Genomic DNA, 16,069 nt, shown 5'->3' with positions numbered 1-16,069 from the left:
TCACCAGACACGAATCACCATCACAACTCACCAAACACGAATCACCACCACAACTCAACAGACACGAATCACCACCACAACTCACTAGACACCAGCCACCACCACAACTCACCAGACAAAAGTCATTATTACATTTCACACCTTTTAATCCTTGTTACAACCGAACTAGTCCTCATGTTAAATAGCCATTGTATTGGCTTTGACTAGTTCCAAACATACCTGAATAGACACCAGTTGAAACAAGAACGTTCTTGATCAGCAGGAAAGGGATTTACACTTCATGTTTTGTTTATCATAACTTACCAAATTATGATTTCATTGTAATATATTCAGTCATAGAAGTTTGACAGATCCCAGCAATTGTACATAAATATTCCATACATTCTTACAAAATCAAGGTTCAATAACCTTTCGTAAATATTTTATGATTCAAAATACTGTTCGGTTATTAAATTATTACTAAGTAAAAAAACCAACACAATCTGAATTTCAAAACAGAAGTAAAATTTATTTAATTCAAAAGGCGAATTAATTACAATGTTAACAAAAATAAACCAGTATGGTCTCCTATTGCATGTATCACTGTACATGTTATATCCGTTAACTATATCTTAATGGTATACATGTACAAAATCAACAATAACATTGGAACGTAGAATAATAACGAGTTCAGATTACTATATAATATCCAGGATGGCATCGCACAGGAAAAGTATATTAATCCTAAATAACATGTAACAAATCCTGTTAAAAGTTAAGCATTAACAAATAATCTGCGACCTAACATTCATCACATTGTAGCTGTTTTGTAAGAAATTCATGCATCAATAAATAACAATAATTATCATCACATTATGATCGAGGGACACAAACATCAATAATTAATTTATATAATTTACTGTTTGATATGATACGAACAAAAGTCGTTGAGATCGATATCGGTGCTGCATTCAAAAACACTGATACACTTTGCAAATAAACAGAAATACAATTCACCATGTTTTATCAATCATAAAAGCGATTAACATAATCTACTTTAGTTATAATTTCCTGACTGGAAAGGTGTGGGTGAATGTTTGTTCCCTATCGATTACTGACTTGACCTAAGCCGATTGTTGATGGCTGTTACGTGGATATGCATTGTCTGAAGCAGGTGATACGTATCCTTGATGATGACGTAATCTCTTTCATGGCGCTCATTTTCGTTCATAGTGACTCTTAAATCAGGTGCCATCACTGTGTGAGATATGTAATCAATCCGAGCTCCAGAGTTTTTAATAACTCTTTGCTTGGTGCACAAAACGTTTAAAATGTTTCTCTCAATTTCCTGAACATCATCATTGTACGTTGCTTCCCTGCTGTCCATGAAGGTCTCGTCGAATCGCACTTGTTCCAAGAAAATCAGAACTCGGGAAAGCTTCTCATAGTTCGACAAGTGAGTGAGATTTATCTGTAAAATATAAGGACGAACTTCGTAGCTTTATTTTGATTTTTAAACATAATATTACATGAGATGTTAATTCTTAAAATTAGATCGTTGGCAATAAGAACATTTAACTTACGTCTGAAAGAGATTCTTCAATTTCTGATGTAGTCATAGATACGACAGGCATTCCGTCACAATGATAGCCATTCAAGTGGGGTATCCTTCTCTCGGAGAATCTGTCGGATATCTGTTACGACAGAGAAGAAATATCAAATGAGTATTTTCAAGAAATGCATGGCAATTAATTCAACCGGAAAAAACACAGCACAATATTGAAGAACTGTTTTCAACGAATATTTTATGTATACATACGTATTTATTTTTAAGTGATTCTGCTGCTGCTATGGCGGCCCGTAAGACTGGAAGCATGTCCTCCAATAAAGCATTTGTGGAAGCTGTCGGAGGGCCTCCTGGTAACCCAACAATAGAACCAACGCTCGCACCACACGGACTGCGCCATTTGTCATCGCTCACAGCGTTCGTTGACCCGAACGAACACACCAGCACAACAACTAATAAACCTGCAAACGTTGAAATGCTATTAGTGTTATAAGGACATGTTGAGTATAACTATTATATTAGTGTTATAAGGACATGTCGAAGATAACTATCATATTAGTGTTATAAGGAGGACATGTTGAGGATAACTTTTATATTAGTGTTATAAGGACATGTTGAGTATAACTATTATATTAGTGTTATAAGGACATGTCGAGGATAACTATTATTTTAGTGTTATAAGGACATGTTGAGCCTAATTATTTTAATGCACACGTCCTAAGGCATTGGTTTCTTTAAATATCAAGACATATATCATCGTACGTTTTGTCGACTGGATACATTTTTTTCTTTTTTGTACTGATGCACATATCAAACCTAGAAGTTATAATGGTCATTGTTTCCTAATTACCAGTCATTGAAATACTATAGTATAGTGACAGTGGCATACTATAAACACAATTCTTCTCCCTAACCTGTGATGACTTTTACCTTTTGTGAGATATTTTATCAGAGATAGTGTACCATTAGAAGCGGCTCCCATCTTATTTGGTTGGATGTTTTTCGTAAGTTTGTTTTCTAATGGACCGATTTTTTCTTTCTCTCAGAACTAGAGGAATATGCTGATATGCTATATCTCTAATTTAGAGGGACCTTATATACTAATTGTTCTGGCTTTTCCATCATGTGTTGCCATGAATTTCAAAACCCTACGCGGTTTTTGTGTGGAAATGTTCACTCGGTAAGGCCCTTTCTATTGGTCTAACACGGAACCTCAAATAGCTATATATATCTTATATACAACTTTTGGGATGGACACCCATCGTATTTACTGTAACTAGGATATGAAGGAAAACCCCTTAACGACTTTATTCCAAACGGAAACGTGTCATACTTTTTACAAGGAATGTGTGTAAATGTACTTACACACATACGTTGACACATGTTTAGTGAACCTTTAAACAAAAAAGAGGTCAACACTTATAAACAATCTCATCCAAATCAGGATGTTGCAGTTAACCTTCTCCGGAAGAGGTCCTTACCGATCAAAATAAGTAGATATTTTTATAACACATGGAAAGGCATTAGCCAGTAAATGATCCCATTATAATGTGATTGATGAAGATTTGACAGATATGCCTCGAGCGCTATGTGTGTAAAATCGTCCCTATTGAGGTCGCGCATACCTTTGTAATGGTTCAATGGACAAAAGTATTTGTCTCTTTCAAGTTTATCTACGTTGATCTGTCTAATAAATGTTTGTTTTTATATTTGTTTTATCATTTCTTTCTGTACGAATTAACAAAAATTAATACTGCATTTGACTTTTTTTCTTTATCGGAAAAGCACCTCAATGGTATATTAGGAAAACACTCAATCTTAAGATGTCATTTTGACGTCAGCAAAGTGGTGACACTTTCCTTCCTCTGTCATATATCTAAGTATCTTTTTAACGTCATTTTACACTTATCTATTAGAGCTTAGCACTTAACTATTACTTTTGAATTATAATTACATTTACATGTAATACTATGCTGATTTTACTTCACGAACTTATTAATACATATTTCAATCTAAATATTTATATATTCAACATATACTTTACGTTTTGTGCTTAATAATCAATAGATTATATAAACATGTATATGAAAATAATTTTTGGCCAACAATTGAATTATTTAACTATTACGTGTACTGCACTGATTCATAAATTATGTCAATTCATAAAAACGCACTTTAATAATTATTAAAAAAAATGTATCTTATTTGTCACTGAAACTGAAAAAACACAAATATTGAAGCAATATTTAAAAAAAATAAAAGTATTCCATAAGTGTACAGGTGTTGTCCTAACAAACTTATTGATTCGATATTGTATACAGGTGTTGTCCTTATCCACTTATAGATTCGATATTGTATACAGGTGCTGTCCTTATCCACTTATAGATTCGATATCGTATACAGGTGTTGTCCTAACCAACTAATTGCTCCGATATTGTATACAGGTGTTGTCCTTATCCACTTATAGATTCGATATTGTATACATGTGTTGTCCTTATCCACTTATGGATTCGATATTGTATACAGGTGTTATCCTTATCCATTTATGGATTCGATATTGTATACAGGTGTTGTCCTTATCCCCTTATAGATTCGATATTGTCTACAGGTGTTGTCCTTATCCTCTTATAGATTCGATATTTTATTCATGGGTTGTCCTTATCCACTTATAGAATCGATATTGTATGCAGGTGTTGTCCTTATCCTCTTATAGATTTGATATTGTATACATGTGTTGTCGTTATCCACTTATGGATTCGATATGGTATACAGGTGTTGTCCTTATTCACTTATAGATTCGATATTTTATTCATGGGTTGTCCTTATCCACTTATGATTCGATATCGTATAGAGGTGTTGTCCTTATCCACTTATAGATTCGATATTGTATACATGTATTTTCCTTATCCACTTATAGATTCGATATTGTATACAGGTGTTGTCCTTATCCTCTTATAGATTCGATATTGTATACAGGTGTTGTCCAAACAAATTTATAGATTCGAAATAGTATACAGGTATTGTCCTTACCATTTTATAGATTTGATATTGTATACCGGTGTTGTCCTTAGCAATTTATATATTTGATATTGTATAAACTTGTTGTCCGAACCACCTCATAGATTCCATATAGTACATTGTATACAAGCGTTGACCTAATTGATTAATAGATTGTATATTGTATACTTATGTTGAATAAATCCTGTGTAACTTATCAATAAATGTTATACAGTATACAAGTATTGGTTAGATAAATTAACAGAACATATACATTTATATATGTTTGCACTCACTAATAAATAGATTCTATAAAAATGTAAGAAAACACCTGTTGCACTTAATACTCATTCCCGCGCAATTTAAAAATGAAGCATGTATAACTCGTTGTAAAAAGCGTGACCTGACCCCTTGTTACTCATCAGGGATCCTCTGTACATTTATACGTGTACATGTAATATTTGATTAAGGCTCACGTGACCTGACCCCTTGTTACTCATCAGGGATCCTCTGTACATGTATACGTGTAGTATTTGATTTAGGCTCACGTGACCTGACCCTTTGTTAATCATCAGGGATCCTCTGTACATGTATACGTGTGTAGTATTTGATGTAGGCTAACGTGATCTGACCCCTTGTTACTCATCAGGGATCCTCTGTTTACGTGTAGTATTTGATGAAGGCTCACGTGACCTTGCCCCTTGTTACTCATCGGGGATCGTCTGTATACGGATGCTCATTTGTTACATGTACATTGACCTACATGTGTATTTTGTGTTTCGCCGGAACATCTTTCCTTCCGGATACTCATTGTTTGATGTACAGGTGCAGAAGAAGGTTAAGAGATATCTCAAACCAATGATAATAATATCGATTAACAAACTGAAGCGTGCATCAAACGGCGGTCTATTTGTTAAATGGGTAGATAATGGATACTGGATCACTTATGAAAGAAATATATACTATCATAAAATGCAGTGAATGTCGATATTCAATGGTAAAACATATTTTGCTTGTCCATGTTGATGAGCTCAACGACTCCGTGTTTACAGACTTAAACTCTCGCAATAAACAACACCCCACGCTACAGTTAACTGAACTTGGGCAGTATCAACATTATTTGTCAAATTTGTCGAACGTTCTGCCCTTTTTTCAAGACGGTACGAACACAATATAAAAAAGACTTCAACATCCTACCATTTGATAAATTGCAAAGCCAGCTTCAAAATCACCACTATAATATATAGCAAACCTGGTTTACCCTGAATACTAAATACATACAGCAATTTACACTAACATAACTGACACGACAGGTACACAATAGTACTTTGTGCATACGACACCAATCACCTAGAAATCAGTTAAACATTTAATTTATTTTGTTCAGTATTACTGGCTGCACCTTATGCTCCACTCTAAGCCACAAAGTATTGACATTAATGAACCAACATGTATGCTAAGTCTCATTTGTATGTATTTATGCTTGTGTTTCTTTAAACAAGCATTCACCGTTATAATACTATACTATACAGCGATCTACACTATAATACACTCAAGAAACAGGTACATAATACTGCACTGCATATGGAGACGATAGCAAACAACATTATAAAAATAAAACGATAGGTACAAAATGCACAAAAATAACGTAATATCAACCTATACATCTAGGTACACACAATGTATAGCACCGGTCCGACTACTTTATCTCTAATCATTTTATAAATCACATTTGTGTTGTATGAGTGTATTATAATACCCAATATGTAGCATTTGGTGTTAGCAAAGTAAACCTGTAAGATATTAAATTGTTGTAGTCAAGTCGCCATATTTGAATCGCAACTTATTTTTACTCATGACTTCAAACCTCTTGAAGTTCTGTAACAGTCACATGTGTTCCGTACTGAAAGTACTCTTCACTTCTAAAGTAAATCATTTCCGTTTGCAGTTTTTATATTATGTTCAATTGATATTGCATGTTTACTTTCATTATTAATGTCTCATGTGTTGACAAAAAAATTGAAACTTTTGGTCAAGCTATCCCATACTCCATACACCTGCATACACTCAATGCCCACAACATTTCAAACATTACACAGTCTCATTATGGCGTCATACTCTTAATTATTGCAAACGAGGTGGACGTTTCCAGGAATGCCATACACAAAATTGTCCCGTTTCTATACTTGCTGAATTAGGAATATTATAATCTCTACTTCACAAATAGATAATACTATTCGCAACACTACGAAATGTCTATGTTCCTGTCACAAGCTATCATAAGTAAAGCTACCTGACGGATGTAACGTGAAGAAATCGTAGTTCCTAGACTCACATGTGAGTGGCATGTTAACGTCCCTTTCAGGCTTTATCTATTTTCTTACATCTAATTTCTGTTAAGGTCGCTTCCTAACTGATTTCCTGCTCCAAGGAAATCGTCAATACATGTTGTTTCCTTGCATTCCATATCAAAAACCATGTAAACAGCATGATAACTATGGCGTCTAAACCAAGAACCCAATATAACATGAAAAACAATGTCGGGCCTCTGTCTTGAACAGGTAGCGACAGGTCACATTCATTTATCAGTTATTTTATTTCCTCATTCTGAATTATTTTGAGTTAATATTATAGATATTTGTCACTGTCAATAATTTGTACAGAAGATAAATTGAGCTATGTTCACTAGATAACCTCTTTTTTCATCGTCTATTCTGATTTTGTCTTCATGTGACATGTGTATATATTTATTATTAATGCAACACGTTAAATACGAGCCAACAATTGGAAGTATATATCGTATTTATTTATTTTAAAAAGCATTTAAGCAAACAATCCTTTTTGGCGGGGGGAGGGGGAGGAGTCATTCTGTGTTAAACCTCTTCGCGACAGCTATGACCATGAAATACTGGGTGTTTTGCGAACGATAGAACACTTTTGTCTATGCAGTATTCGATTCAGACAGGACGGATAGCATTTTATTTTAAAAAGCAATCCAGAGAACCTATTCCGTCTTTGCGTATTGCAGAGTTATCCTCTCATGAGCAGGTATTGATTGTTACGTCATTTGTTTGTGAGAGTATTGTTATTGTTATCAATTTTTGAGAAAACGACGTCATTTTATCACACAAACCAATGACGTAACAATCAATACCTGCTCACAAGTGAAGATAACTCTGCAATACGCAAAGACGGAATTCCGTCTTTGCGTACTGCAGAGTTATCTCCTCTTGTAAAAATCCTGATCTCTTCTTTAAATTCCTTGTAAAAGACTAACAACAGTCTTGACGACCATATTTTACTGAGTACAAAGTGTTTGTGTATTACAAGGCAATCTGCCTCAACCTAAATGAACAAAGACTCAATTTACATTCAAATATATTTAGATAAATCAATTTGAATGTGCAGATTTTCAGGTTTTACCGTGCTGGACATAATTATATTGAAAGCATTTTTCAAGAAACTGTTTTCACATAAAACCGATTCCAGCTACAGTGTATATTGAATTATTTCGGGGATTCCATATTACACCACAGCATTCCGTTTACAAAATAATAACAAAAAACACTAAAATTAAAATAATATTAGGAGTAATTCAATATATCAAAGTAAAAGTTAAATTTGAAACACGAAATGCCCGTGTCGACAATAATTCAACAGTGACAAATAGTTGTATTACGTCGAGGAAATGCCTTTTGACAATAACTGAACACTGATAAATACTTGTTTTACGTCCACGAAATGCCCGTGTTGACATTACTTTATTACTGACAAACACTTGTTTTACATCCACGAAATGCCCTTTTGACAATAACTTAACACTGATAAATTTACGCCCACGCATGTCCGTATTGACAATAATTTAACACTGATAAAGATGACATCTCCGGAACGATGAGAAACTAAAGGTTCACATTTACTAAGAATGTTCGGTATCATCCGAAGGCAAGCTCACGTATGTTGGGTTTATAAGGGGACACTACGCTATTTATAGAAATGTATACACTAAGCATTTCCCTAACCAACTGTCTTTTGGTTATGAAGAAAAATTGTAAACTTGGAGGTAATAGTCCCTAACGGATATATCATCATTTCAAAAACAGTAAAATGTGTGAGGTGAACAACTAAGTCACGAACGAGGAGGATGTAGAGTTTGTTAGTGGTTACTTACGGTAACAAATTTATGTATAACTATGATTCAAGCTTGTGTTCGATTGCACAATTTATGAATGGGTTTAAACATCATTTCAGGATACATGCTTACCGATGTGTGATTAGGAAAATATTACTATAGTTATATCTTAAGTGATTAAGTAGTTTAACCTAAACCTTTGGAAATAATGTAAAAGTGAGACTTGGTTACATCCTTTTGATCGCAATATCTCATCATTTAGGTAAAATGCAGTTAAGTAGCTAATGCTTGCCGATGTTAAACGCGGATGAAAAGATGATACTGTCAAGCGGTAAAACTTTGTTCGCCGGTTTCGGACTGTTTTCTGTAACCAGTATAGGAGGGGGATGATGTTGGCAGTCGGCCATATTTCAAGCATTGCTGAATTGGATACTGATGCAGCCATGAGTGCTCTTTGTATACCCAAATTCAGTTGACTCCGTCGCCGGCCTGTCCTAGGGGTGTCAATGTCTGTCTTTTCGTCCTCATTCAGCTTGCAGCTTTCACTTACATATCCACAGGTTTTGCAGTAAAGCTGCTCTGTCCATCCCCGGCCCCACTGTCTTGAGTTCTTCGAGTCAAACTTTAGATAGCCTGTGCAGTGCTTGTGCTGACGGTTGTGCTGACGAATTGCTTAATTCATAACTTCTCCGAATCTTTGGGCCGGTTTAGCGTGTATGTGTAACTGTCCGGGTGCTGTACTTCAGAATCCATGCAGGAATCCATAGCTGCCTTTGTTGGTTTGGGACGTAAAAGTGTCATGTTGGACGGAAAGCCTACAGCATTAGATATTGTCATTCTTCCTGTGCTGTCAGTTTGTACCCTGGATCCAAATACATCTGTTAATAACCTGTTGATTGGTTCTGGCAATGGTGCGAAAACAGGTGTCTGTGTCTTTCCCTTTTTGTGTCGAACATTCCCTTTCTGAAATCCATTTGTTTTGAAAATTTTAACCTGCGTTCTCCCAATTTTTGAAATGAATGTTTGGGGTTTAGATGTTTTGTTAGTATATACTATTAGATATACATCTGTGCTGATGAAGCAATGTGTTGATTGTTTACACAAAAATATTGACAGTATATGACATTATCTTTCCCCTTCCCCCATAGCTCTCCCAGTGGTGCGGTGGCTCCCCAGGGGGGTTTGAGTGCCTGTCACTAAGCTTGTCTTAGTAGCAGCTTATCAGTTTAAGTATATATTAAATAGCCATTTACGAACAAGGTCCTGTTAGAAAGTTACAATTGTCAGCATGCATTTTTTTAACAAAATTTATTAAATAAACAAATCAATTAGTTGAAATTCTGTGTAAAACATAGTAGCTGGTTTATTTCAATTTGAAGACAACAGTCCATGGGGTAAAGGTGTGTTTTATAAACATGCAAAATATGGAGGTCTATAAGGATAAATTAGTTGATGTATGACAGGTCAATTACCTGTACCTAAATTAAAATTTTCCTGCTTCTGGCTACATAAAAAGCATTTGGACACCAGGGGACATAACTCGCCATATCTCCATAACCAATAGATGTATACCAACCAAACTTCACAATTTTACTAGGTGTTGAATATACTTTCAGAAATAACTTTATCTTAATATTTCAAAAAAAAAGTTCTTTAAAGGACTCACACAACTTAATCAGCCAATCAGTATGTGTTTCATAAGTTTGTAGTTCCCATCTAAAATCCGTTCCGGCTAATTACTGGGCCACAGAGGAAGCTTAATAAAGAACTGGTGAAAGATTTGAAGATAAATAAAATGTTCAGGTATTTAACTTTTGAAAAATGTATCCTTTTGATATATTTCCATAGTTTGTGTGCGGATTTGACAGTTACCCGTCCGCCATCTTGGAGCTGGGTCAAAAGCGTCAGGTCAGAGGTCAAGTGGTTAAAAGTTGTGTACGATTCAAATTATTAAACGAGTTAAATAAATTCAATATGACATGGACACGAGTGTAAGATTCTATTTATCACATAACAATCATTATTTGAAAAAAAAATCAAACACAACTATGTTGGTTGGTTGGTTGGTTGGTTTGTTGGTTGATGGGTTTATAGACTACACTTCACGCACGAAGCCCGTGTTCGTTCGTCTTGAGGGGGTAAGACTCCAGCTTACCAGGCCTCGGAGATTCAAAATGACCTTGTCCGTCCAGGTCACGCCCTAAGGTCGGTCAGCTCCTTAGATGCGGATAGCTACAGGCTGTCGCAGCTACTGCAGCACACATACGGGAACACATGAAATACGTCCTTTAAGTAGCCTTACTGCCCTCCTATGCGATTGATTGATTGATTGATAGGTTTTACGTCCGCTTCACTACCGAGTGGTTCGGTTATCCAGCAGACGAAAAAGAGAAAGGAAAAGAGTAGAAGGGATGAAGTATGGAGTAAAAGGGTAGAGGAGGGGGATAGGTTAGAGAAGGGGCCGTCTATCATATATATATTAACTGCGTTGACATGTTGGCAGGTGAGAGAACGAATTTTCCGGAGCTCAGGATCCGTGAAATCTGCTTGTGTTGATCTGTGTTGATATGGCTATTGTTGTTTATTGATGAAATGTTCTTGTGTCCTGAAATTTGCATAATTTGGGAGGGAGACATTACTGTCACTGATTTTTGAACGAGATATTTCCGAGCACTGTGATTTGACAGATGTTTTTCAGTTTCGATTCCCGACAACTTGATCATTCTTTGCATCATGGTGCACAATTTATTGACTCCTACTGGCTGTTTCTTGAACCAAATTGGAATATTAGGTGATGATATTTGTTTAGTTTCTGCGTAAAAAGGATCAGATGGGGCACAGTAGCCAGTCGGGCGTTTTTCACGGTAAAGTTTATAAATTGTCACAGGGCACCTGTCAGAGTTTTCCCAACACCCCAACACATGTCCCTATGTTCTACCGAGCCCCGGTAATTTCATTTCAGTGTGCACTTCCTCAATAAAAATAATAGTAGACACACTCTCGGTTCTTCTGGTTGTTCTTTTCTTCTGGCTGCTAGTTTGCAAACATGTCGACGTGAAAATGAGGGGCTCTGTTCTCGGCAATACGAAACCCCTTCAAGTGCACGCCGATATGGGTTTTCTTTTTTTTACAATATATCATAATTCTTTTCTTTATTTAATATTATAATTCTTTTCTTTATTTCCAAGGTGTTTGTTAAATATGCAAGCGTATTAAAAAAATATGAATGCCTTTTCTCAAATAAAAAATAATATTGATCTTCCTCGCTCATCAATGCTAACAGGTAATACTGTTGCGTGGTTTGAACTGAAAGAAATAGGAAGGACTGATATAAAGACATAGATGGAGGGACTGGCCTGGACATAGATGGAAGGACTGACATATTGACATAGATGGAAGGACTGAAGTATGGACATAGATGGAAGGACTGACTTATGGACATGGATGGAAGGACTGACATATGGACATAGATGGAAGAACTGACATGAACATGGATGGAAGGACTGACATGGACATAGATGGAAGGACAGACATATGGACATAAATGGAAAGACTGACATATGGACATAGATGGAAGAACTGACATTTGGACATAGATGGAAAGACTGACATATGAACATATAGATGGAATACAACGAATACTGAATACTGGCCGCTTGCACGTCGTTGTCTATGCATTCTTTGGCGATGTTGTTTCCTAATGGGCTCTTTGTCGTTTGATATGTTTTGTCGTTCCTTCCTGAATATGTCTGCTTGCCGTTGTATTAATTGGTATTGGTGGACGAAGTCGGATAGACTGTAGAAAAAAGTGTGTCGTCTGAACTTGTCAGAATCGTACGGGAAGCTTTAGATGACGTCACGGTCGTCGAACATGACGTCACTATCATCGATCGATATCCGCTCTTAACTCAGGCTTCTATGTAAAATCAAAAGAATATTGGTAGACGGAGAGGTCAGTTTCAGTTTTGAGTCGCAATGGCCGCTCAAAGATTATCCCTGGAAGCATAAACGAAAATATCTATTTTTTTCCACGAAAAAGAAAGTTTAGATATTTCTATTTATAAGCATATCGCATGTATAAGTATTCCTTTTGTTTTGTAAGACATCTATCATATCTTGTAGAACGTCTGACTACCCGTAGTGTTTCCTAGAACTTCTGGCTAACCGTAGTTACTCCTAGAACCGCTGACTAGCCGTAGTATCTCCCTGAGCTTCTGGTTAGCCATATTGTCTCCCTGAACTTCTGACTAACCGTAGTGTCTCCCTGACCATTTGACTTCATTATGTCTCCTACGACCTCTGGCTTGCCATAGTGTCTTCCAAACCTCAGATTACCCGTAGTTTCTCCGAGAACCTTTGGCTACCCGAAGTGTCTCCCTGACCCTCAGACTTCCCATTATGTCTCCTAGAACCTGTGCCTGCCCATAATGTTTCCTGGAACCTTTGGCTTACCGTATTATCTCATTGAACCTCTGGCTAACCATAGTGTCTCATGGAACCTCTGACTACCCATAGTGTCTACCAGAACCTGTAACTACCTGTAGTGTTTCCTAGAACCTCTGAGTACCCGTAGTTTCTCCCAGAACACTTGGCTACCCGTGGTGATTCCAAGAACCTCTGGAAAAAGTGGTACTTCTAGGTCCTTGGGCTAGTCATAGTGTCTCCTAGAATCTTTGGTTACCAGAAGTGTCTCCTAGAACCTCTGGCTAGCCGTAGTGTTTTCTTGAAGCTTGGGCTAGCCGTAGATTCTCCCAGAACTTTTGACTACCTGTTGTGTTTCCTAGAACTTCTGACTACCCGTAATGTCTCCCAAAACCTTTGACTACCCGTAGTGTATCCTAAAACCTCTGGCTAGCTGTAGTAGCTCCTAGAACCTCTGATTATCCGTAGTATCTCCTTGAACCTCTAACTTTCCATTATCTCTCCTAGAACCTATGGCTTACCATATTGTCTCCCAAAACATTGGACTGCCCTTAGTGTCTCCAAGAACCTTTGGTTACCCGTGGTGTCTTCTAGAACCTTTGGTTACCCGTGGTGTCTTCTAGAACCTCTGGCTAGCCGTAGTGTCTTCTGGAACCTTTGGCTTGCCTTACTGTCTCATGGAACCTCTGACTACCCATAGTGTCTACCAGAACCTTTAACTACCCGTAGTGTTTCCTAGAACCTCTGACTACCTGTAGTGTCTCCTAGACCCTCTGGCTACCCGTAGTTTTTCTCAGAACCTCTAACTACCCGTAGTGTTTCTAAGAACTTCTAGTTATCCGTAGTATTTTCTAGAACCTTTGATTAGCCTTAGTAACCCCTTGAACCTCTGACTAGCCTTAGTGTCTCCTAGAACTTCTGAATACCCGTAATGTCTCGTAGAACCTTTGACTAACCGTAGTGTCTCCCTTACCCTCAGACTTCCCATTATGTCTCCTAAAACCTCTGCCTTGTCATAATGTTTCCCGGACCATTTGGCTTACCGTTCTGTCTCCTTGAACCTCTGACTAACCATAGTTTCTCATAGAGCCTTTGACAAACTGTAGTTTTTCCCAGAACCTCTGACTACCCGGAGAGTCTCCCAGAATCTTTGACTACCCGTAGTAGCCCCTGTAATCTCTAACTACCTATTATCTCTCATAGAACCTCTGACTAACAGTAGTTTCTCCTAGAACTTTTGGCTACCCGTAGTCAGTCCTAAAATCGCTGACTAGTCGTAATATCTCCCTGAGCCTCTGGCTAGCCATATTGTCTCCCTTAACCTCTTACTGCCCTTAGTGTCTCCTTGAACTTCTGAATACCAGTAGTGTCTCGTAGAACCTTTGACTAACCGTAGTGTCTCCCTGACCCTCAGACTTCCCATTATGTCTCCTAGAACCTGTGCCTGCCCATAATGTTTCCTGGAACCTTTGGCTTACCGTATTATCTCATTGAACCTCTGGCTAACCATAGTGTCTCATGGAACCTCTGACTACCCATAGTGTCTACCAGAACCTGTAACTACCTGTAGTGTTTCCTAGAACCTCTGACTACCCGTAGTTTCTCCAAGAACACTTGGCTACCCGTGGTGATTCCTAGAACCTCTGGAAAAAGTGGTGCTTCTAGGTCCTTGGGCTAGCCATAGTGTCTCCTAGAATCTTTGGTTACCAGAAGTGTCTCCTAGAACCTCTGGCTAGCCGTAGTGTTTTCTTGAAGCTTGGGCTAGCCGTAGATTCTCCCAGAACTTTTGACTACCTGTTGTGTTTCCTAGAACTTCTGACGACCCGTAATGTCTCCCAAAACCTTTGACTACCCGTAGTGTATCCTAAAACCTCTGGCTAGCTGTAGTAGCTCCTAGAACCTCTGACTACCCGTAGTGTCTCATCGAACCTCTGGCTAGCCGTAGTATTTTTCTAGAACCTTTGGCTAGCCTTAATAACCACTAGAACCTCTGACTACTCGTAGTGTCTCCCTGAACCTCTGACTACCCGTAGTGTCTCCCAGAACCTTTGGTTACCCGTGGTGTCTTCTAGAACCTCTGACTAGCCGTAGTGTCTTCTGGAACCTTTGGCTTGCCTTACTGTCTCATGGAACCTCTGACTACCCATAGTGTCTACCAGAACCTTTAACTACCCGTAGTGTTTCCTAGAACCTCTGACTACCTGTAGTGTCTCCTAGACCCTCTGGCTACCCGTAGTTTTTCTCAGAACCTCTAACTACCCGTAGTGTTTCTAAGAACTTCTAGTTATCCGTAGTATTTTCTAGAACCTTGATTAGCCTTAGTAACCCCTTGAACCTCTGACTAGCCTTAGTGTCTCCTAGAACTTCTGATTACCCGTAATGTCTCGTAGAACCTTTGACTAACCGTAGTGTCTCCCTTACCCTCAGACTTCCCATTATGTCTCCTAAAACCTCTGCCTTGTCATAATGTTTCCCGGACCATTTGGCTTACCGTACTGTCTCCTTGAACCTCTGACTAACCATAGTTTCTCATAGAGCCTTTCACAAACTGTAGTGTTTCCCAGAACCTCTGACTACCCGGAGAGTCTCCCAGAACCTTTGACTACCCGTAGTAGCCCCTGTAATCTCTAACTACCTATTATCTCTCATAGAACCTCTGACTAACAGAAGTTTCTCCTAGAACTTTTGGCTACCCGTAGTCACTCCTAAAATCGCTGACTAGTCGTAATATCTCCCTGAGCCTGTGGCTAGCCATATTGTCTCCCTTAACCTCTTACTGCCCTTAGTGTCTCCTTGAACTTCTGAATACCAGTAGTGTCTCGTAGAACCTTTGACTAACCGTAGTGTCTCCCTGACCCTCAGACTTCCCATTATGTCTCCTAAAACCTCTGCCTTGCCATAATGTTTCCCGGAACATTTGACTACTGTCTCCTTGAACCTCTGACTAACCATAGTTTCTCATAGAACATCTG

The 16,069-nt window shown here is 37.8% G+C and overlaps 1 protein-coding gene across 1 annotated transcript; it reads right to left on the bottom strand.

Moving 5' to 3' along the window:
- Nucleotides 1-535: 535 nt before the first annotated feature.
- LOC110460105 lies at nucleotides 536-1,882 on the bottom strand. Its single transcript, XM_021512830.1, has 3 exons — nucleotides 1,799-1,882; nucleotides 1,563-1,673; nucleotides 536-1,450 (listed from the first exon to the last, which is right to left on the bottom strand). The coding sequence occupies exons 1-3, from the start codon at nucleotides 1,853-1,855 to the stop codon at nucleotides 1,091-1,093; spliced, it is 528 nt and encodes a 175-aa protein (XP_021368505.1). The 5' UTR covers nucleotides 1,856-1,882; the 3' UTR covers nucleotides 536-1,090.
- Nucleotides 1,883-16,069: the final 14,187 nt, after the last annotated feature.

Source organism: Mizuhopecten yessoensis, unplaced genomic scaffold (assembly GCF_002113885.1).
Source record: "Mizuhopecten yessoensis strain PY_sf001 unplaced genomic scaffold, ASM211388v2 scaffold10321, whole genome shotgun sequence".
Taxonomy (NCBI): Eukaryota; Metazoa; Mollusca; class Bivalvia; order Pectinida; family Pectinidae; genus Mizuhopecten; species Mizuhopecten yessoensis.
The sequence above is the reverse complement of the archived record's forward strand: the minus strand, read 5'-3'. Positions and strand labels throughout refer to the sequence as shown.

What these genes read in the sequence shown, in the direction of transcription:
- LOC110460105 (XM_021512830.1), bottom strand. Translation starts at nt 1,855, where the DNA reads ATGCTTCCAGTCTTACGGGCCGCCATAGCAGCAGCAGAATCACTTAAA. An exon ending in AATCACTTAAAAATAAATAC is followed by an intron (nt 1,674 to 1,798) that starts GTATGTATACAT and finishes CTGTCGTAACAG; the next exon opens with ATATCCGACAGATTCTCCGA. An exon ending in TTGAAGAATCTCTTTCAGAC is followed by an intron (nt 1,451 to 1,562) that starts GTAAGTTAAATG and finishes TATATTTTACAG; the next exon opens with ATAAATCTCACTCACTTGTC.